Below are 24,049 nucleotides of genomic sequence, written 5' to 3'. Positions count from 1 at the left end.
TACCAGTGACCCACAATTTGCTCTCAATTACACTCATGTACATCTGAAGTAACAGCATCAGAATCAATACATGTAACTGAGAGCTGAAATTGGCTCTGGGCACTTGAACACCATTTTCTGTCTTGATACTCTTTTCACAATTACAAAATTTCAGTTGATTAAAATGCTTATTTACCTTACATGAGCTACAGAATTTCCTAAACTCAGTTTAATTCTGTTAAGTTCTTCTTACTGTGGAGAGCAAAAAGTTTGAGCCTTGTAACTAAAGTCTCAGAAGGCATGGTTGGGGTGAGACCAGTAAGTTGTAGAATGGCTTTAGAGGATGAGAGGACAGGGTGTAAAATGGATACAGTTTTAAAATAGAATTGCTTGATTTTTGCATGAATTGAAGTGGGAAGCTGCTGTCCTGGGATGTTCAGGGGTCCTCTCTCCAGGACTGCCTCTAAAATCTGAGGGGAAGTCATGGAGTCAGTTTTGGATGCACAGGAGTGAAACTACATTTCTGAGAGAGAATGGGGCAAGAGGAAAGTGGGTGCAGTATTTTGGGGCTGGAATGGAGAGTTGGGATGAAGGGAATGTACTGAAGCAAAACATTACAGAGAAGGTACTGATTTTGTTTGAGGAAATGGACTGGGATTGAGACAGAGGATAGTGTTCATTACAGTTGAAAAAGGTTTTTAAAAACCTATAAAACTAAAGAAGAGAAGTTTGAGTTTTAAATTATCTATGTATATTTTGAAATACTTTACTAGGACATTTTAAGGAGAAAAATGTTATGATTTCTGATGACCACTTGGAATATATAAAAATTTGTCAGTTTCTAGTGTTCCCTTTAAAAGCAACAAAGAAACTAAATCTTTACCAAAGTAGTGAGATACAAAATTGTTCTGTGTAGTTTTTGAGGGGGTTTTTAATAGGATACCAGACATTGTATGATTAGTTTTACCTGAAGTTATTGTTTCAAAAATATCACAAAAAAAAGTTCATCAACCCTGGATCTTTTTTCAAAGAGCTTGAAAGTTCACACTTCGTTTCCAGTACTTTGTTATTTCATAGATGAATAATAGTAGGTACTTTTCCAGAGGAAATTCAGTAAATTTGATTCTGGAAATCTTAACTTAAATATGTAGGATATGTTAAACATTCCATGCACGTGCATGGAATGTTACCTTGAATTATCTCAGATGTGATGATGTCTGGAACAAACTGTAATGATGCAAATGTAGCTTTACCATGGAGCTTTGAAATATGGGTCTCTTCCTCAAGTCATTTGTGATATAGTTGTTCTAGAAGCAGCATCTGTGGAACCAACACACCTGGCTGAAATGTTTGGGCCATGCTGAGGATACCTGGTTTTGAAATCAAGATATAATAAATACTTGGGTTCTCTTCAGCTGGCCTGCCCCAGTTTTCTGGCATAAAAAAATCAATTCTGGCACAAAAAAAAATCAATTTAAATTTCCCAGATGTGTTGGATCCTGTTACTGTAACGTGGTGTCATTGGCCTGTTCTATGCCTTGCTTGAGTGCCTGCAGGAATTACACTGGAAGCTGCCTTGTGGCACCTTTTCTAGAGATACTGAAAAATACGTAACACTGAAAAAAAGGTATTATATTACTCTGTGTCCATTATATAGAGAAAGGTTCTTCCCCCAGAATGTGCTTTCAAGCTCCTTCATAAAAACAGAAATAATGCCAAGACCGGAGTCTGTTCTAAATCAAACCAAACAAACCATTGAGAGCTTCTCTGTTGTTCCCATACATTTTAATCACATTGTTGCTTGTGCTTTTCTCTGCAGATAGAAAGTCACTGATATCTTCTGCTTCCACTTTGGGAGTGAGTCTTGTATTTTATTGCTAGAGCTTTGGTTTTTTTTTGCTTCCATTATCTGAGTTCTCTAGTCCATTTTATTCGTTTACAGAACTGGCAGCTCTTTGAAACTTTTTTCTTTTTGACTGCCTTTGCCAACTGCTCCCAGAAGAGAAGAAAAGATAATGATCAGGAAGTGCAAATACAATCCCTGCAGTAATCCCAGTGCCTGCTTCCACACTTGCTGACTCCTCTGATTTCTTTTACAACCCTGGTAAAGCAGCAGCATAGGATACTTCTGTACACATCTAGGGAAACTGAGGTGCTTTTCTGTTTTCCATTCTGGTCTGGGAATCTCAGTGGATTCTATTCCTTTTTCTGTCCTCAGTCTTCCTCTTCTCTTTCTGGTCTTACACAGCACTTGCTTTATCTCTATTAATTAGTTAATTCCGATTACACTTCTGTAAGAGCTTGAATGTTTTTATTTCATTCAAAGGTCAAGAAATAATGCCAAAGCTTAAAATACCCGGATATCTAATCTTGGAGATTTCTCTTAGTTGGTAGCAAAGTGTTCATCATGTTGATTTTCAAGTTAGTCAGGAGGCCTTGAGGCCAGGAGAGTAAGTGCACATAAAAGGGACAGTTTTATGGTTGGGATGTCATGGACGGGAGATGGGGTCATTAAGTCTTGGTCAGTGTGAAATGAGCAACCCTGGTCTGAATGGGTTTTCACAGGGCTTGGGCATCCAGAAGGATCTGGCAGGGAACAGAAGGCAGGCCTGTGGGTGAGCAGGGGTTTTAGGGGGTGTCCCCTGAGCTTTGGAGTCACTTGTCTCATTAATGCTGAGTACCAGCAGTTCTGTTTGGAGGTGGTGCTTGAAGACTTCATTTTTTAAAAGTGGGGAAGTGTCAGAGCCCCTGTAATTGGTAGAAATACAGGACTAAAGCCCTAGAGGACAAAGCCAGGTACCAAGAGCTTAAAAATAATGTGTCTCCTTGAAAGCATCCTAAATTTACCCTTTTGTATTTCCTGTTTTATTATGTCCTTGCAGGAGGGAAGATAACCCATATATAGATTTAATCCATGTTATTCAGGAAACTGTGTAAGGAAAAATCCTTGCCCATGTTTTTAGGGTCTTCTGGAAGTTTATTTATTCACAGCATCAAATCTGAATGAAATGCAGAAGTAAGATGGAAAACTCACAATATCTTACCGTGCAGCCTTTTCATGATTCGCTTTCCTCCTTTGCCTTTTACTTGAGGGCAGAACTAGGGTAGAGAAATAATTTTTGTTCTCTTCTGAAAGGTTACAGTAATAAAGAAACTCTTGTTAACATCAGAGTATATGGCAGGCAGGAGTTTTCACAGTCTGGCATTGTTTATTTTACCAGCAATTTGGAACCTTCTGCACTCTTAAAATATTGGCAAGAAAATATTTAACTGTTAACTGTTCTGTGGCCTGCGTGTGTTTGAAGCCCTGGGGAGGAGGAATGCTTGGGGAAATCGGGTTTTTCTCAGCTTATGATTGAAACCAGAAGGTGCAGAATATTGGTAGAAGGTGAAAGCAATGTGACTTCAAATTAGAATTTTACCCAAATGTGGAACTGATGGGAGAATGTCAAACAGGTCACGTATGAGCAGGGCCCTGCCAGGAGAGAGTGGGGAGGCTGATGGAGCAAACACAAATCAGCCAGTCTGCCAGGCATACAGAAATGAATTTGAAAAGGTGATAGTAATTGTGAGTATTTGCATTTATCTTGGCCTCTGTCACTGGATAAAGGTTGTAGCAGTAAGTAATCCTTAGTTAATTGCTGACTAATTGTATGGACTCTAGCAATTGTCACTCATTTGAAATGAAATAAACTTTTTTTTTGACAGTCTGTTTAGGAGAGGAGATGGGTACCTTGCTGTTCCCCTCCAACAGAGGCTTGTTCTGGTCCCAAATTCTGGAGAAAAAAATGGTTTTTTATGTTCTTAACTATTTTTCCCCTAGGGGAAGCTGACCTATTTGGTATGAGCAGGATCATTCTTGCTCATATTACTACATAAAATGTAGCGTCTTCCCATGAGGGTATTAAAGGCTATGGTAAGGGAGCAGGCTTTTTAATAGCACTAGCACTTTTCAGGTGAAATTCCTGCCAAGTCAGCAAAGTGACCTGATGTCTGGTGTCCAGAATCATCTATTGAGCTGTGCCTGTCCTGCTGGAAGTCAGGGCAGGAAAGAACAGAGACCCAGAGAGGAAAGATACCAGCCAATATCTGCAAAGGTCGGCAAAAAATGGACAAAGCTGAACATGCTCAGAGCTCCTGCTCCTGTCACGTGAAGATCCAGTGTGTACCCTGGCTGCCAATGACGAGAGATGTTTGGGATAAAGGATAAGAAAGGATAAGCTGTGGGTCAGTTCCTTCTGGTGGGTCAGTTCCTCCTCCTGCCATTCTCCTGGCATTCACTAACGAGAAACCCGAGAGCTGCACAGGGACCGCCAGTTCAGGATCACTGACAGGAATCCTCCAGGAATGTGCAGCCCTTTGTTACCCTTTTTGCTCTTTAATACCCTGTGGCAATGACTTCTGTCACTTAAATGTGTTGCATGAGAAAACACCTATATTTTAAAATATTATTTGGTCATTTCATTAGATTCTTTTCTACATCTTTTTTAATGAGAAACAGTGGACAATAATTCCTTGTTTATCTGCTTGATACCAGTCATGATTTTGCCTCTCCATCATCTCTTCTTCCTCACTTCATCCTGAAAAGTTTCTTGAGTGTTTGTTCATATGTGTCATCATGGTCTTTTCTGTGTGTTTTCTACTACTTTTCCATTTGTTCAGAGATCAAAAGGTACCAATTATGCATACCATTTTATATGCAGTACATTATGGATTTATGCAGATTAGGGTTCCTCTTTTGGTTTATATTCCTTTCATAATAATTCCTAAAATTTATGTATCTTTTTCTTCACTATTGAATTGTTCAACTTAATTTTTTCCTCTTAAAGATCCATTTCAAAACTGTAGCTGCCAAATGTGTGCATATCATTAAATAGGTTTTATGGACTTTTTTTTTTAAACACCTACTACAAGTACCTTTATCAGCACTGAATATCACTGGTCATAATTATCTGTGATTTTTATTTCCATTTACTGTATTTTCTACTAATTTGTACTTATCTGTTTCTGCTGAAAGACTTTTCAGAATGAACGCCACCTTTCCTGTCTCTGCAGCCCTGGTAATGTTAGCTGTTTCATTTATTTTATGTTATGTTCATTTAGTACTTTATGATCCCTGGAATTTTGTTGTTCTTGACTTTTATTAAGTTATCAGAAGCCTTTCTCTATGAGTGGATCATATCACCTGGAATATAATGGACTGGGAGTGTCCAAGGCCAGGGTGGACAGGGCTTGGAGCAACCTTGTCTGGTGGAAAGTGTCCCTATCCATGGCAGGGGGTGGAAATGGATGGGCTTGAAGGTCCCTTCTTCCAACCCAAACCAGTCTGGGATCATTCTCTGACTCTCAGAATCCTGAGTGTTGTGAGAAGGTGATGGAGCAATGAGTATTCACTGCCTGATCCTGTGGAAAGACCGGGCCAGCAGATGAAGCCAGCAGGAGGCAGTGTCAGGGGAGACCCACAGGAGAAGATGGATCTCCTTGGGGGTAGCAGACCAGGGTGCTTCTTGCTGAAAGTTCCCTGGACAAGCTGCTGGACATAGAGACCTTTTGGAGGTTACTCTCTAAACAAATAGCAAGAGTTGGGAAATATCCTTTGCTGAAATTCTTTGGGAGAATCCTTGGAGGAAGTATATATCAGCTTTTCTAGGGTTTGGCCTTTTCTCAGGGATTCTGGCTGCTGTTGAAGGCAGGATACCCTGGTAGGTGGCCCCTGGGTCTGGTCAGTGTTCCTGGTGTGTGACACTTTCTGACAGTCCCTGAGGTTTGTCTCAGTGAGGAGCTGGAGCTTTATAGGAACTCTGTGAGTGCTCATGGCACATACTTACCTTAATGATTTATCTACCTTTACTACTGTCTTTTCCAAGTGCTTCTTTCAAACCTGGTTCTGAAATTTCCTTTGTCAGTTTATCAGGCTGAGTTCCTGATTCTGGTGTGTTCAGAAACACATTGGTTAGCCTTCAGCTTTTAGCAACTAGTTTTTTCAGAGGCATTACAGGAAAATCCCTTGACAACTGCTCACCTTACAGAGAATCAGCGCAACTTGACAGAGCAGAGCAATTTGACCTCTTTTCTCTGATCCTTCTCTTGAGAGGTTGTCAGTGAGCTCTGCCAGCCACGTTCTGCAGGGAAGCAGGAATTTGGAATAAGCCATTGAATACAGTTCAGATTGTACTGTGATCTCCTCTGCATCTGTAGCTGTTACTATGGCAGAGCTTCCAAATTAAAAAACCGCAAGATAGGATGCCCTCATTTTCTGGGTAGCAGAAAGGTAGGGGTGAGCATCTGCTTTTGCTGAAAGATGTAGGTACTGTTGTATAACTTGCTTTTCTGTGTCTTTCTTGGAATAAACTTGCTCTGAGGAGCCTTACTGATGATTGCACAATTGTTGTGAAGGTAGAGCATGCACAAGTTTTTCCGTTAACATGTTGTTTTTATGGATTGAAGATTTTGGCAGGAGCTGGTTCTGCTGTAACCCAACATTTACCTTTTGTCTAGGTTAAAAGAATATTGGAGTAGGTTATCACTGAATATTGAAGAATGCTTTAAACATTGTTCTCTGAAGTTAATTATTATGGAGGTGTATTACAAAATTACTTCTAATTAAAAAAACTAGAGAATTTATCAGAAGAGTTGATATTTAAAACATACAGGACTCAAGCTGCAGCTAATTACAAGCAGTGATCTGCTTTGCAGACAAAGTAGCAGAGCAGTTAATAAAAGGCTCAAAAATAGAAGATTGGAAAAATAATTTCTTCAATATCTTTGTCATTTCACAAGTATGTGCCTGAAGGAACTGGCCATTATGGCCTCTTGCTACAAGAATCTTCCTAATCTTTTTTATTAATTTAATCTTTTTTATTCTAGCTACAGTCTCAATCATGTCAAAATTACTGTCCTGCAAGCAGTAGTAATAAAAGGGCTGTGTTTGTCCATTTAATGTCATGTGTGTTTTAATGCAGTATTTTGAGCAAACACTCAAAAAGCCCATATATAACTGTAAGTGATTATATATTATTTACAAATAACATAAACCATATTACAAGTAGTTCTGTCCTATTGCAACTTGACAGAAGGGGCATAAAAAAGCCTAAATATTTGTGGAGTGGCATTTTTTACCATGAAAGTTTGGTCCTGTATCTCCTTCAGGAACTTTTGCTGATATTCCTGCTCCAGCAGTCAGAAGTGTCAGTGAGAGTGGCTGATGTTTATGGCAGTGGGGCTGCAGAAGTCCCCAGAGTGGACTCAGACCTGTGGAACTTGTTTTGCACCTGGGATGGATTAATTTTTACTGTATCAGCATAAACCACTGCTTTGCTGTTGCAACTTTGACCACTCCAGGAGTGTGGTGACAGTGCACCTGGAATAGCCCAGTGCTGGTTTGAAAAGATGACTCTGCTGGCACATCCATCGTGTACAGGTACAGGAGCAAACACATTGTACAGAAGAGGGTATTTATTCTAGCAAGATTGGTAGAATGAGAATGAGGGGTTGGAAACCCAAGCCAGAAAATTCAAATATGAAATGAGATACACATGTTCAACTGTGAGGGTGATATGCTTTAGCCAAACACAACTTAGTGAGCTTAGTACAGGGGGAACTCAGTGAAATGTAATGGTCTGTGATATGCAGAGGGTCAGGTTCTATGATCTAATCATTTCTTCTGGCTGAAATCTCTTCATAAAAAGGTCTAGTTCAAGCATAACTTACAGCCTAAAGAGAGGGATTGCTGCCTGGAATTCAATGACTAGTGCTTGTACAAGGCAGTTAGAAGTGCCCCTTCTGGCTTTATAGTCTATGGAAGGATTAATGTGTTAAAGTAGCTTAAGGGTGCAACACATGCTGGCAAAAGCTGAAGCAGAAAGAAACTCCTGTTGCAGTGCAGCCCATGGCCATCCCAGCTGGGGCAGTGCTGGCAGGACACAGGTGTGCAGTGACACTGCCAGGGATCCCCTGTCCTGCTCCGAGGGGATGGGCTGCACCTTGGCCCCTGGGCTGATGGCTCTGAGCAGGCAGAGCACATCAGAGCCCATGGAATTGTTAAGATTGGGAAACACCATTCAAATAACCAGTCACCATCAGTCAGTGTAACACCACCTCCATGTTCACTATTAAACCACGTCCTCAACTGCCACATCCACACGTGTTTTGAACCAGGGATAGTGACTCCACCACTGCCCTGGGTAGCCTGTACCAATGTTTTAAAAGTCTTTCTGTTGTTTCTTTTCCCTCATGTCCAACCTAAAGCTCTCCTGGCACAACCTGAGGCTGTCCTTTTGCCCTGTCATTTGTCACCTTCCAGTCTGTGCACACTGATCCTACTCTGCACCGTGAGCCAAAGCAAGTGGGGAGGAGGATATTAATTTCCAGAGGAAGCTCTTGGTCCTTCACAGGAGACTGATATGGACTAATTCTAGAGCAGCATTCACTTTGAATACCATGTCCACGTGTTAGGTCTTTTGCTATGTGTCCAGCAGTACAGGAGAGCACTGTGCTCTCACTTCCCTAGAAATCTTCCTAGAATACAAAACCTTCTGTGAGACTTTGCTGCAAAGTCACCCTCAGCACGTTGGATGATGCACATGAACTCCCCGAGGCTGAAGAAAGTTTCTTCACTGTGACATGGAAAATCCAGCAGGTGCTTGCTGCAGTTGTCCCACAGGCAGAACAGAAAGGCTCCCACAGAAAGGAGGAGCTCATGGAGCCTTTCAGAGAAGAGTTGTGACCTGTAGAAGGGAGATAATGTTAGCTGTACATTTCCTTGTTTCAGAGGTCTTGTAAAGGTGAGATGTGTTCCTTGGGTTTTGAACTAACACAGTCCTGTGTCACTCAGCACATAAATCTGTCCAGTGACAGCTCTGCACTGAGCTGCTCCAAGGAAGGCAAAGGGGCAAAGTCCCAAGAAGAGCTCCAGATGTTACTGATTTTTTCCTTGTTATTAGCAATTACTCACTTGGAATTCTCTAGCAGTTTTTCTTCTTAATAACAAACTGTGGAAGAGTCAGCAGAATCATGACCAACCAGATCCTGAAACTTGCCAGTGGTAAGAACTTGTACAAGCTTTGAAAGAGGAAGCGCATCCAGCAAACACTGCTTTGGATTTGCTCATTTTTCTTGATTTATAAAGAAGGATTTTTTCCTTCAGTGTTTGTACTTGACCGATGCCAGTTATATTCTTCAGAAACTGCAATATTCTTTAAATATCATTTCATTGCATAAGATACAGCTCCATCCCCAAACTCAGATTTTATATCTGAAACTGTCTTTTAAGACATATTTATTGCTCTTTTTGTTTAACTTGCTTATCTCCTTCATCATTCTGTTTCTTGCTAACTTAAAGCTGCTGCTCTTTGGTTTTAATAGGGAAAGCTGCTTCCCCAGGGATGTATAGTCCAGGACTTGTCTCTGTAATGGGACTGTTTGTTTTCTTTGCCCCTTGCAGTTGCCTGCTGTAACATTTGTAGTATGTGTTAAGTAATCCTTGAGGTAACATTTTTATTATGTCATAAAAAGTGCGTGGCAAATATATAATAACTCATGGAATTTGTTTGTTTAAAATGGAAGGATAATTTATTGAGTGTGTTACATGAGACCTGCTCCCCCTTATTAGAGCTGTAGAAGTGCAGCTTATTTAGAAGTATGTTCTATTGAGAAAAACCACGATCTCTGACATGCATAGAAGGTTTGAGCATGGTTGGGTAGAAATGACATCATAGTTTATGTACTCAATAAAAATTTAATTAAGTCATTACAGAAGTTGCAGTCATCATTTAACCCTCTGATTTCTTATGTTTAGTTCTTTTTTTAAACATTCAGTAATAACCAGTCTCCAAATCTTGATAGCCTATAAAATATCTGCATGAATTTTAATAGTTTATATTAATGGAAAAATATGAGTAACTGACATAAAAGGAATTTTCCTTGTCTTTGCACTATGTGCATTGCTATAAAAATCAACAGATGAAAAAAGACAGTGGTTTAAGGGAAGAGTATATGAACTGCAAATTTGTTCACTTGACAGAAACTAACTCATATTTTGATAGAAAAGCTGTTGTGTAATTGCCAAGGTGAATACTCAAAAGGATGCTGAGAGAGAATTCAGGATGAGGGGTTCCCAGTGTGGTGGGTGTGATAGGCTGGTGTCTCGTTTGTGTAAATCCTGTCTCTGCAAAGTGCAGTATCACACCTGAATGTCCTGCTGGTGTGCAGGGCTTATTGGCCTTGTCTTTTGTATTTCTGGAGAATGTGAGAACTGTAGAAAAGAAATGCTTTGTGTCTCTTGGATCCCTCATGGGAGTCAGTACAAAGAAGAAGCTTTACCAAAGTGTAGCTGGGCCCTTGGGAGAGGAACTGCATCACTTTGTTGGCAGAGGTGAGGAGTAGAGGGAAGAGGGGCAGACAGTGTGGGTGAGGGAGATGCACAGGAGGCATTTCAACCATCCCTCTGCACCCAGCAGTTGGGCCAGTCCCATTTTAAGCTCACATGGGGTCAGTTCTCGCACCAATGGGTGACTTAGGCCAACCCAGCAAATACTTAAGCAATTACTAAATTTAGTTAAAGGTCAGTGTGAAACTTGGACTGAGTCACACTTAGAGCATGGGGGAAGTTGCTGTGTCATCACAGACTCTGAAAGAAGTTAAATCATAGTCAAAAACTTGTGAGTCTGAGCTGCTAGAGATGCTGGAGAGGCAGGATTCATGTTCTTGCTGGCTGAGAGTCAGTCTGGACAGTACAGGAGGAGCAGTGGCAGGGTTATGTCTCTCTCTTTAGCATTCCAGTACTTCCACTGTAGTAGCACATCCATCCCTGCAGTCTGTGATTTGGGGACAAAAAAACATTGAAAAACTTTTGAGTTTCTATGGATGAATGAAGGTCTGGAGAGCTGCTCAATAGTTAAGCTACAGAGGGGTCTCCATGCTCTTGGGCTGTGCTGCCACTGCAAGGGCAGCCTTGCTTCCCACTCCCCCAGCAGTATTTTCTCTCCACTCCTGCAGCTGGTGGCAGAGCTGTTGGCTGGGATGTTCCTGCCAGTTGTGTGTTGAGTAACACCGACCTCAGCTGTGTCAGAATTAATGGAGCTGTGTCACAGGGGGTACAGAGTGACTGACTGCAGCTTGCAGCCAAATCTCAGTCAGGTGGGCTGGGGCACTGGTGGTTCTTTGTCCACTCACAGTGAAACTGGGAATATTTTCTCCTCACCTCTTCCTTAGAGCCTTTACTGATGGTTTTCTGGTTTGTTTTTCAGATTAATTCTACTGTTCTAAAAGAAGACTTGAAAAGGATGGTAGAAAATTTCTATGCAGCTCTCTTTGGATACGATGAGGTAAGAAGGCTGTTTTCAGGGAATGTACAACAAGTAGACCATCCTGAGCACTGAATAGTCCAGATGGGTAAAACATTCACTGCCCATTTCTTTGGAGAAATATTACATTAGGGAAGCAGCCTTGAATGAAAGTTCTTAGAAGAAAACTGCACAGAGCATATGGATTTAAACCATGGGGTGTGGAAGGTAGGGTGTTCTTTCTGCTGTTTCACCATACCTTACTGGCCACCACTAAGTCATTTCCTCCCTCTGAATCCTGCTGTACTCAGCTGTACTTTGAAAGCAAAAAGAGCATTTATAGAGTATTTATAGGGAGTCTATGCAAGAATATTTACAGGCAGTACTAAATAAGACAGGGAGGCAAAAGCACCACTCTGCACAAGTGTCTGCAGGACCTTTAAGAGGAAAATACAATTACATTGGTTTTTTTGCTCTTGTGACTGTTACTCTTCAGATGCTCTTATTTGCATCGTGATATTATTTCTTGCACGGTTATTTGCATTATTATTATATTGTAAATGTAACCTCATAGAGCTGTGGACAGTGTTACACATGCAAGGTTTAATCTAGTTTTAAGTATAGCCAGGATGTGTGTGCTTGTGCTTTGTTGACAATCTTTGTGGAAACAAAATGCTTGTTTTGATTAAAGACAAATGTTGAATTTTTTAAATTTTTAACTGAATATTTTAAAGTCTTTTGCCTTTGGTAAATGTGTCAGCAGAAGACAGGAGTTATGAGCCTGTGGTGACATCACCACATAATCTAAAAAGATAATAAAAGTTCAAGAGAATTTGGACAAAAATAATTAATGGATGTGGTTCTTGTATAAACCAGAGATAATATTTGATTTAACTGAAAAAAATCTAGATAGTTCTTGATGAGCAGGATTTCTCTCTCATTTAGAATGAAAAGTAAAAAAGCAAAGAAAAATAGCAAACTCCAGACTACAGTTCTGCAATATTGGATTAAATATCCTTTAATTTTTCTTTTTAAAGTGTCAGAGGCTTCACACATTCCCATGAGGTGGTGCTGCCTTCTCTGTAAGATCACCATTTTTATGGTAGAGATTTCATAACATAGAAATGCAGTTATCAACTCTGACATTAGGAATACCCTGACCCAGGTTTTTTCCAAATTAACTTGCCAGAAAATTGGTTACAGGCTGCTCTGTAAATTAATTTAAGGCCAGAACTGTTTTTCCATTCTGGGAAAGAGTGATGTTGCTGCCTTTCCATGTGCAGAGCCCACGGCAGCTGTGGGCTCTGGGACAGGTGCTGTGGCCAGGGGCCAAGTACACAGATGGGGGTGTCTTGTGTTCAGACCTTCTTCACGTGCAGTTTTTAATCCCCCTCTGTCCTTCCCTTTAGGGAATCTTGTGTGATGATCGTGTTCTGGCATCAGCTCTTTGGAGAAACCTTTTTAACAGGAACTGTGATGACCCTCGGCACCTGGAGCTGCTTGTGGAGTACGTGCGCAAACAGGTACAGCCCTGCTCTCCTCAGCCTCTGCTTCAGGACGGGGAGTGCTTGCTTTTATTGCTTGCTTGTGCAGCTCACTTCTCATAAATAAATCGGATTTTAATATTCAATGATCGTTTCTAAGGAGAAGAAAAGAAAAATCTGAAAAATGGATGATATTTGTTATAGTTTTGGAATGTCCTGAGCTGGAAGGGACTCTCAAGGATCACCCAGCCCAGCCCCATCCCTGCACAGACACCCCAACAACCCCACCCTGGGCACCCCTGGCAGCGCTGTGCCAACGCTCCTGGAGCTCTGGCAGCCTCGGGGCCGTGCCCATCCCCTGGGGAGCCTGGGCACTGCCAGCACCCTCTGGGGAAGAGCCTTTCCCTGATCTCCAGCCTGACCCTGCCCTGGCACAGCTCCAGCCATTCTCTGGGTCCTGTCCCTGGTCACCAGAGCAATCAGATCATTACTGCAGTTTGATGACAAACGGCTGCACAGGAATTAATGGAATATTGAAAGCAATCCTGCTCACCTATTTCTGGAATTGTGCTATGGAGTGGCTTGACAAAATGTGCCAGAAATAGGCTGAAACTTGTGGAATTGTTATCCATGTGAGAGAGCTGGGGTTCTCCTCATAGTAAAATAGCATATAGAGCTTGAAAGTCTCTTGGTGACCTTTGAGGACAAGAAACAAATGGATTTGTTTTCCAGAATTATTTCTGATTCTTTCAGTTACTACCTGGAGGAGACAACACTGATTAGTGTTTGTTCTGTCAGCCCCGAGGAGGTTTGTGAACCAGATCTCTAGGAAATGTTGGTGGGATAAAGTCCATGTGGGCACCAAAGAAAAGGGGTGAGAGAGGTTATGGAGTAAAAGTGGAGGGTGTTGGACAGGAAATTGAAGACCAGAACTTTCACAACATCATTCTCTGTAATGTTTCCAATACCATATTCAGGATCAGATAGAGGTATGGAGAGACAGTATTTAAGTGTGTGTGTGAGAAAATGGGAAATAAAGGGCTGAGCTTCCTAAGGGACTGAGGACACTTTGGGAATGCCAGAGAGTTCTTGTGTGGGACTGGCTTAAATAAATGCTGAGATTGCTGATGCTCAGTGGTGAAGCTTGTAGGAAAGTTTGCTGGGGACAAACAGATATAAAAAGTATGTAATTTGGGATAATTTCTTGCCAGATGGGGAATTTGTTGCACTTCTGGGTATTCAAACAAAGGATAGGTCTGAAGCAATCAGCAGTTGAATAGGAAAGAGTGATCAGGCAGGAAAATGTGGCACATTGAGGAGGAATGAGCACAGGTTCTGTGCAGACAAGTGGTGCGCTTGAGGAAAACATTCCCAGCTTTACATAGGTACCAATGAGCTCTGAACTGTTACCACGCAGGAATGAGGTCTTGAGATTACAGTTCTATTATAAAAATGTCAGCTCAGCACTCCATTGTGTTTAAAAAAATGTAAAACAAATCCTGAGAACTACTAGGGAAGAAATAGAGGATAAAATATTGCTGGTGGTGCCAGTTTTACATGTCTGGTACCATTGTGAGCTGGAATAATTGTGTGGTTTGGGTGCTGACCACCAGAACAGATAAAATGTTAACTGAAGAAGGCTCAGAGAGGAGCACTAAGGGTGACGGTGAAACTGCTCCTTTATTAGCAATGAGTAGAATCCCTTGCCCAAAAAAGAATGGGAGAAAAAATGGGAGACATCTCTGGGAAGTCCTGAAAGCATGTGAAAGGTGAGCAAGGAAGGGCATTCAGGAACACAGGAATGTGGGGACAGAACATTGCCACAGTTGATTAGGATGCTACAATTGCACATGGGTTCCAAAGCCACTGGCAAGATTTATGGAAGAAAGGTTTGCCCAGGGCTATTAAATCCACAGCCACTTCAGACTCAAAATCTGTGAATGAACAGATTTTGAGAGAGAGGGAAAATGAACAAGGAAAAGAGCATTGTGTGCTGTTTTTAACTCCTCCTGGGGAGGCTGCTGGTGGTGACTGTCAGGAACAGGACATTGTGCTTAGGTGGCTTTCCAGTGTGACCCTCTGTGGCCATGGGTGCATTCATTCCCCTGTTGAGAAACTTCTTGTCCAATTATCCTTTGTTTCTAGTAACACTGTGTACCAGGTTGTCCCCACAGTTTCTTGTGGATCCTGTCTTTAACAGTGGCTATTAGTGGATGCCAGAAGAGAACATACTGACAGGACAACATGTCTTGTGCCCCTGGTCAGCTCTCCCAGCCTTCCTGAGCTAATGGTGATGGGTTTGTCTTTGACTCATCCTTGAATGACTTTTTTTTTTTTTTTTCCAATTTCCCATATCTAGGGTGACCAGTGGCAGCAAGTTGGCCCTCTGCTATATGATGAGAGGTTTTTTTTTTTTTTTTTAATTTTGCTTACATTACACCTTAAAATTACATTAGATCCCAACTATCTTGCCCAGAGAGGTTGTGGATGCCCCATCCCTGGAAGTGTTGAAAGCCAAGCTAGACAGGGCTTGGAGCAACCTGGGATAGTGGAAGGTGTTCCCACCCATGGCAAGGGGTGGGACTGGATGGGCTTTAAGGTCCCTTCCAACCCAAACCATTCAGGGACTTCTTCTGTTGTGAGGATGAGCATTCATTGCATGTTCACCTCTTCCAACTCTTGTGCTTTTATGTGATAAATCCCAGGTGGTCCCTGCTGGTCAGGCCATTTTTCTGTAGCTAAAGCCTCGTTTGTGTGCAGGATGGGAGCTCTCCATGGGGTTCTGGTCCAGGCAGTGTTCCCTGCAGTAACCACCAGGAGGATGAAGTGACTCATGGCAGCTTTGTGTGGTTCTTCTTTGCCCTGTTGCCAAACCTTCAGAGGAGGCATAAGTGACGCAGGTGACTCCAGAGGATCTGCAGATCCTTATCCTGGCCTTCCCATGATGCTTCGCAATTGGGAGCGACCTTTTTAGGTCCACCTCACACAAATAGCAGAGTAGGCTGAAATCTCCCTGTTGTGCTTGCTTTTTGGAAGGACGGGTGTTTGTGTAGCTGCTGCGGGAGCTGCCTGGGCGATGGGGCACGTGGCAGTGACTTGCTGTGCTTGCAGGTGCAGCACCTGGACGCGCTGAGCGGGGAGGACCTGCTGCTGACGGGCGAGGTGAGCTGGCGGCCGCTGGTGGAGAGCAACGCCCGCAGCATCCTCAAGCCCCTGTCCCCCGTTTACAACGACGAAGGACTCTGAGATCCACGTGCCAGAACAGCTTGGGAAGCATGCCTGCAATGGGACTGGGCTGAGGCTGTGTGGTTGGGAAGAAGTTTGCTGTTGGAATGAAAACATTTCATTAGCTCTCCCATCCGTGGTGCCTCGGTAGCCTCCTGGACAGCCGTACTCTCAAATCTTCACCTGCAAATAAATGCTCATTGTTTTAAGAACCTCTGTCCTTTTTATGGACCCAAGTGGCCCTTGCTGACAAATGGACAGAGCAGCCTTCTGCCTTTAGGAAACCAGGTATTCACCATGATGTAGAGTTCTCTCAAAAAGACATTTCTGTCCCTTGCCTTGTTTAAAGAGCTGCTACACAGAGACACAGTGGTGTCCTCTGCTCCCTGAATGGTTGTAAATGTGAATCTGAGCTTTGCATATTTAGATATTAAGTATATATTTTAAATGCCTGATACCAAGATGGAATGGTCCATCTTTTCTTTAGTGGAGTTAAGAATTGCTTTAACACATTCTGAAGGGTTTTCTGTGAAAATCCCTTTTAGGAACTCTCCGCTTTGTTGCACAAGGATAAGAGAATGCAACGAATAATGCACAGTCCCCAGCAATCCTCTGTGACTTTGGCTGTCTTAGGGAGATTAAAGCCCCAGTTGTGGCTGGGCTGGCACTAAAAGCTGCCCCAGAACTTGATGTTCGGTCTGCCTTGCTGATACTTCCATATTCTTTGTAGAATTGTGCTCTAGGAATTCCTGTATGAAAAGTACATCCCTGCTGTGTCCCTGGGACAGGACTGCCATCCTCCATCCCCCAAAGCAGCGGTCCAGGGCGTTTTAGCAAAATCCTTCAACACCAGTGAAAACTTTCTATGGCTGTGCAGGCAAATGGTGCCAACACAGTAATTAGGGGAGCAGGAGCTGCACTAATGAGATCAGCAGAGGCCAAGGTGTCTGTGTGGGTGGATGGTTCACCAGGCTGTTTCCAGGTCAGTGGCAAAAAGAGTTTCCATTTCTCTCCTGTCCAAAATCTGAATCAATAATAAATGTCAGTCTGGGTTAAAGTGCTGTGTGTTTGTTTTCTGTGCCATCTGTGCTTGTGATAAGAGTAAGCCCTATAAAATCAGGACTTATTCCTAATAAAAGTATTAAGCAAAAGTAGAAGGTGATAATCCTTAATATGCGAATTTAATCCTTAATTTGTGAATTTAATCCTTAGTCTGGTGAAAGTGAAACTGTGCCTGGCTGTGACTATTCTTCTTTCTCAAGTTCATTTCTTTGTAATTGTGTGTGTTGGGAAATATTTGCCATCCCTTCCCCATGTAAAAAGCAGTGGGATGCAGCATAGAGGCTCACAAACACTGGCTTGTGGGAGTTTTTTTTAATCTTCTTTCAGGGAGCCTTCTGTGTATAAAAAAAGGCTTTTTTTTTTTTTCCCAGAACGAGCTTCCTCAGTTTAACTTGTTATAAAATGAGGCATGTAAAGAGCCCCTCTCTCTGTGTGAGGTGTATCCCTTCTCTGTGAAAACATTACAGCCCAAACAACTTGCTTGCAGTTTATTTAAGATGCTTTTGTTGAAAGCTGAGCTAAGCAGAGAAACCTCTTATGTGTGAAGTATTATACAGTGTGTGTGAGATAATAACACCTTGTAATTCATTACAGCTGGCTTGTATTTACATAAAAGAAGGCTGAGCTGTGTAGGAATTTGCTGATTAATTTATTTTTAATGAGAGTGAAGTATACCAAGTACCAAAATAAACTTTACTTTGTGTATCTTACTGCTCCTGAAATAGGTGGAAAAATTAATGGTAGATATTTTGGCTCAAAGCTACATACATTAATTCATATACAAAACAGTTATTTAAACTTTAACCCCTTTCCTGCTGTGTAATTTAAACCTGAGCTCATGTTCTCCATGCCATGGGAACACGGAGCTGGGAGCACACCAACATCCAGCCCGGGGACCGTGCGTGGCTGCGGGGAGGCCGGAGAGCTGCTGGAATTCCGGCTGGCCTGGAGGGGAGAGCACCTTTGTGCTCTGAATGTGGCACAGCACGGGGTCAAACTGAACCCTCCCCTGTGTTTATGGGCAGGAGGCTCCCTCCACAGGCGATGGTGCCAGATTGGAATCATTGGCATCTGCCCTTGCACCTTTTATTAGGATGAGGATAAAGGCCTGTAATCACGGCTCTGGCTGCGCCATGAAATGCCTTCACCCACCCGCTGTAAGGGCTGAGCCTGCCGTGTGCTTGGGCGTGTGGGGCCTGGTGGAGAAACAAGGCAGATACTGTCTCTGAATTAAAAGGGTAATTTGTTAGAGAGGCAAAATCCACTGGAGGCTACACAGGACCAGGGAAGACTGCTTCCCAGTCATTGGTTACCCAGAGACAGGATCCTACAGTATTAGATTGGATATCAGGAAGTCCTTCCCTGTGAGGGTGGGCAGGCCCTGGCACAGGGTGCCCAGAAGAAGCTGTGGCTGCCCCTGGATCCCTGGAAGTGTGTCCAAGGCCAGGTTGGATGGGGCTTGGAGCAGCTTGGGATAGTGGAAGGTGTCCCTGCCATGGCAGGGAGTGGGAGTGGGATGAGATGAATTTCAAAGTTCCTTCCAACCCAAACCATTCTGGGATTCTAATGTGACCCCTGTTGCTCTCAAGAGGTGAAGAAAGGTGACCTGGAAAGCTGCCATTGCCAGTATCTTATATAAGACATCTCTCCAGCCAGAAGGAAAGAAAATACATTCCCAGCAGCAAAATCTGCCCTCTACAAGGGTTCCAGCAGCAGAGATTGGCAGGTGAGTGATTCCTGTGCACAGCTCTACTTCAAGGGCAGCAGAACAGAGGGGGTTTAACCAAACATTTTAAAGCCCATCTTTTCCTGTTTTCAAAGTTTTCCAGAGGGAATGATTGAAGGTATTTCACTTATGGACAGTTCTTTGTTTATGCTGTTGGGTTTTTGGAAAATGGTCTCAGACCATCAGCTTAGAGGCACTTACTGTATTTAAATGAACATATCCATGTGAATTTCTTCTGGAAGGAACCACTTTATCATCCAGCCTGATCTCCTATCTCATATGCAGCATTTGGACCTCGCTTAGGATTCCAAAGGACCTACTCAACTTTTCCAGGTATCTTAAAATGAAGAGACACGAGCCCCTAGGAAGCATTCATGATTTCACCTGGATCCTGAGTTACTCTCTGTGGCTAGAAGGATCAGCACTCACTGTCTTCTTTCTCTTCTGTTTTGCACCATGAGAAAGTAGAAGCCTCTCAGGGTCAAACTTGGGAAGTCTCTTGCTTTAGGCTGGTATTTTTGAGATGTTTTGGAGTAGGAGGGAGTCATCTGATACTCTTCAATGCCCACTCTCTGTTTTAGGTGGTTAAATGTTTTCCTGTGTCACCTTGGCTGCTGTGCTCACACCACCTTTGGGTGTTGAACTGTTTTCTCCTGCATCTTCAAAGTGCTGCAGTGCTGAGAGCACAGGCATCCTCGATCATCTCCACATTTCCTGTGCTAGCCACTGCTTAAGTGCAGTTTCCACTTCCCAGATCTGTGCCTCCCGTCTTCACCTTGCACAAGGTGATGTTTTCAGTCATGTCTCTACCCCAGCAAGCCCTAGGTCGGAACTGCTGCTCCTGACCTGGCAGTCAGAATTAACCACTGTCCTGTCTCCCTGCCTGTGCCTCAGCAAATGTGGGAAGCAGAAACTGGACACTAAGAGCAAGAACCAGAGCTAAGAACCAGAGCTGTACATGAGATGAATGTAGAGTAGGTGAAGAGTAGCAAAGCTGTGGAGGGGTGAGCATCAGCTGGGAGGGGACTGGTTGTGCAAGCCTGGTCCCTGTGAAATGTGCCACTGCTGCTGCCTGGCACCACTCTGAGGAGCAGGGGGAGCCATGCCCTACCCTGTGACCCACTCGTATTTTCCACATTCTCCTACTTGTTGGAGAATGGTTTGATCCTGGTGGTTGTCTGCATCCCAGGGATGTGCTGAAGTACTGCTTGAGCATTTGGAGAGGTTTGCTGATCCCCTCTCCAGGGATGCTGAATGAGGCATTGAGCTCCAAAGCTGCACTGGGTGCTTTCTTCCAGGAAGAGAAAAGTCCCAATGTAGGGAAGTTAATCCATACCTAGAACTGCTGTGTCTTCCTAATTCTTCTGCTAAGAGAGTTGTGCCACAAATGCAGTGGTTATGTCAGGCCCCAGTGTGGGATTTGGTCATGGCCACAGCCTTGTACACGAGCATTTTTCTTGGGTGATGCTGGTGGCAGCTAATTTAGAATCATAGAATCATGGAATATCCTGAGCTGGAAGGGACCCATCAGGATCGCTGAGTCCAGCTCCTGGCTGTGCACAGGACCCCAGGAATCCCACCCTGTGCCTGAGAGCATTGTCCAGGTTTCCTAGTGGAGACCTCCCTGTATGGGCTCCTCCCCTCCACATCTGCCTCTTCACATCTACCCTGCTTTGTCTGATCTCTGTTGTGTCCTTGATTAATGAACTCTAATCAAGGCTTCTTTGCTCTTTTCTCTGCAAGAGGCTGTGATGAACCCGTGTCCTGTCCTTCCCACTGCCCTGCACTGTGTCCAGCTCTCCCAGGCTGAATGGACACCTGTCCCAGCTCTCTGGGTGACTGTGTTATTGGGGACAGGGAAGAGGATCTCCATCTTTGGGCACATTGTGTCTGCCCAGCCTGGCCCTCAGCATGCTCCATGTTCTCCTGAAGGTCTGAGAAGGCAAGGAGTGGGCAGCAGCTTACATGAGAGCCTGGGAAAGTTGGCAAGGACATAGGGAAGACCCTGAGGTTCAGCACGAGTGACCAGTGGGCTCTGCTGCTTTACACAGTGCCTGCCCCTCCTCTGCCTGCAGAGGGACTGTCACCTGTGTGTGCCGTGGGCTGCCTCCTGCACCCTGATGGGGCAGTTGCATACTAACAACCGTGTGATCCTTCCCAGACTCATCTGGTGAGGGTTTTTTTTTTGACCACTGCCCCTTCTCCAAGCGCTCAGGGCTGCCCTGTGCATCCTACGTGTGTTCTTCCTGAAGTTGCTGAACATGTTGAGGGAGTACTTGTTTTGCTTACAGTCATTCAACCTGCTGGACTGCTTGCTCTGCTCATTTGTGGGACAGAATAGATGGCTGGGCCTCATCCTTCCACTGGGAATGCAGAGCTCACATGAGAGTGATTCCACCTTCTGCTGTTACTTCTCAGTGGCTGTTCCAGATGTGATATGCTGGGAGGAGCCAGGGAGTTCAGGTCAAGTGGCAATAGATCTGCCAGAGGGACCTGGGGCAGGTTAGTGGAAACACTCCCAAACACTGCCTTGAATTTTTTTAATCTTCTTTTAGGGAGCCTTCTGTGTATAAAAAACGTGCTTTTTTTTTTTTTTTTTCCCAAGGCAAACTTCCTCAGTTTAACTTGTCATGTAAAAAGCAACATCTGTAACCAGCAACATCTGCTCTCCTGTTGTTGCTGTCTCATACAAGTGTGTTCATGTGGGAGGACCCTCCACAAGCTGCTGAGGCTGGATCCTCTTAGGAGCTGCTGCAGCTCTTCCAGAGGTGAGAGCTCCCTCGTGCTCATTGTAGAAGTGAGGAGTCCTGCACACTCAAAGCCTTCATGAATGACTACATCACAATGAGCTGGGCTCCTTCATGCCTCATCCCACCTGCCAGCCCCTGGGCTGCTCCACATCCTGTCAAAACCAGGCATCTTAGGCAGATTTACTCAATGTCCCACATCCTTCCCTGTGCACCCTCTTCCTGCTGGTAGCCAGACCCAGTGATGTTACAACACCCGGTTCTGGATTCCCTTTGGAAGGAGACACAGAAGGGGTGTCTGGAAGTGCTTTTTCCCATGTTCAGTACAGGGCAGCAGCTGAAAGAAGCAGCACACTGTGGTCCTTCTCCTGCCAGCTGTGCATCAGCCCCCTGAGCAGCTCAGGGCTGCTCCTCAGAGGGCCAGCACAGCAGCTCCATGGCCTCACCCTGGCTTCCCTGCATGGCACAGGGGTGGTAGAGACCTTGGAGCTGCAATGGGACAGAACCTCTGTGCTCTGCACACCACTGGGCAGGGGCAGCAGGGGAGGGGGGTCCCTGCCTCCCCTGACATCCTCTGTGGTTGGATCATTTGGCCTGTAGCTGGCAATTGGTGTCCAATGCCCTCCTTCAGCTGTGCAGGTGTGAGGCTGCCTCTCCCCTGATTTGAGAGGGTCTTAAAAAATGAATGATAAAGATGAAACATGGAATTTGTGTGCTGTCACTGTGCTTAGATCCTGTAACACTATGGTTGGGAATCTTGGACAAAAAATGGGGAGATTTGACTTTGCTCTGTGGGTTCAGTGCTGACAGAGCTCAGTGCAGGAACCAAAATTGGGACTTTTCTCATCCAGCTGTGCTGGCTGAGTGCATCTGGCCAGTGAATTCTGCAGTGGAGCACTGCTATGCAGTGCCTTCCAGAAATGCTGGTACAGCACTGAGGAGCACCCTGATGTTTTGAGATGGAAGATTGGGTCTCAGTCTCTGGGTTTCAGAGGGGGGGGAGGAAGCAAATCTGGCTTCTCGTGTTCCTGGGTGAGTGCTCTCCAAGATCTATCAGGAAACAGGCTGGCAGGCTGCCTCCCGTGGGTGCATGAAGAGGAAGAAGCAGGTACATTCTGTGGAGAGCCCAGGCAAGGTGTTTGTGTTTGCTGAGCTCCAAGAACATCTGCGGGATGGAAGAATGAAGTATTGCCTAATGCTTGGCTGGGCTCAGTTATCAGCCAGAGCAGAGCTGCCCAGGGACATTGACTTGGAAGTGGCTCCTGGGACGTGTGTTCAGCCAGAGGGAATTTTCCCCTTGTCTTTATCTGTTGATTGCAGAAGGTGTGTAGACAAGACTTCCAGATAAGATCCCTGCTTTTAGCTGGCAAAAATGGGCTGATGAGATTCCCACATCCTGTGTGGGCCAATCAGCCTCTGGAGTGCCAGTTAGAGCCCTCTTGCCAGACAGCAGGAACAGGTCACCTCTCATCTAATTTTAGATGTCTGCGTGGTAAACCTCTGTCACTGACTGGGGCAGCCCGAGCTCCTGCTGTCAGTGGGGGGAGATAAGAGCTTCCCAGGCACATTTCATCCGACCTGTTCCAGCTGTCTGCTGCAGGGTGAGGTAACTGACTCCTGGAAGTCTCTGCCTCTCCCCACCAACCCTGAAGGAGCCCAGCCTGAAAAGCTGGGCTGGAGACGTTTACATCATGTGTGCTTTCATGTGCTGAGGACCATGAGAAATTACCGGAGGGAGAGTAGATCATTACCAAACAGTGCAAATCCCTTCACAAATCCCCTTTACAAAATCAGCAGCAGAAAATATGCATTTGATTACTTTTTAAAAAATTCACACTCTTTTCAGCTCTTTAGGAAGGCAAAAAGTAGAGTGATGGTACACTTGTTTTCTGTTATCACCCTGGCAAAGCAGCTCCAGAAAAACACCCACCATGTTACAGCTCCTTCCCTTTGCTACTTCCCCAAACTTCCTTATGCTGCGTTGGCTGTTCATACTTCATATTTTAAGTTATTCTTTAAGCTGTTCTAACGTTTACTTTCACACGTAACACGTCTGTGCCAGCAGCTTTGTTATAGTTTTGTCCCATCCCCACTTTGCCCTTGCTCACTGCATCACAGCCAACTTCTGTTGTCTGATTCAATCGATGCAATGTTCTTGCCATTTGCAGTCCTGCTGAGGCTTCATCCTGACTTCAGGCATCCAGAGACTAGACAGATAATCCAAACTAATCATCCCGCTCAGCTGTAGTCCATGGAGAGTGACAGTCCTTTGGGGACATGATTCATCCCAGCTGATTTAGAGCCTGGTGTCTGGATGTGCTGGTTCACACTCAGGCATGGCCATCCCTACTCCATTGACTATTGCCCCATGATTATTCCAGGGCACACATTTAGCTTTTACATTACTTAATTTAATTTAATCTCAGGGGATTTTGTAGATAAAAGGCCAGTTGATTACATCAACTCTCCAGCCAGTTTTTCATTCCCTGGTTGCCTGTGTGGAGTTCAGTAGCTCCAGGGTGAGCTGATCTCTGCTCCTCTGCA

General features: G+C 44.2%; 1 protein-coding gene across 1 annotated transcript in view; it reads left to right on the top strand.

Moving 5' to 3' along the window:
• The window catches only part of LOC128796848 (ubiquinol-cytochrome-c reductase complex assembly factor 1), a 46,019-nt gene extending 28,992 nt beyond the window's left edge, over positions 1-17,027 (top strand). The window contains exons 8-10 of the mRNA XM_053958883.1: positions 11,226-11,303; positions 12,671-12,784; positions 15,857-17,027. Of these exons, the coding sequence (XP_053814858.1) occupies positions 11,226-11,303; positions 12,671-12,784; positions 15,857-15,991 (327 nt within the window). The 3' untranslated portion in view covers positions 15,992-17,027. The remainder of the gene's footprint in view (positions 1-11,225; positions 11,304-12,670; positions 12,785-15,856) is intronic.
• Positions 17,028-24,049: the final 7,022 nt, after the last annotated feature.

Source organism: Vidua chalybeata, chromosome 17 (genome assembly GCF_026979565.1).
Source record: "Vidua chalybeata isolate OUT-0048 chromosome 17, bVidCha1 merged haplotype, whole genome shotgun sequence".
Classification (NCBI taxonomy): Eukaryota; Metazoa; Chordata; class Aves; order Passeriformes; family Viduidae; genus Vidua; species Vidua chalybeata.
The sequence above is the reverse complement of the archived record's forward strand: the minus strand, read 5'-3'. Positions and strand labels throughout refer to the sequence as shown.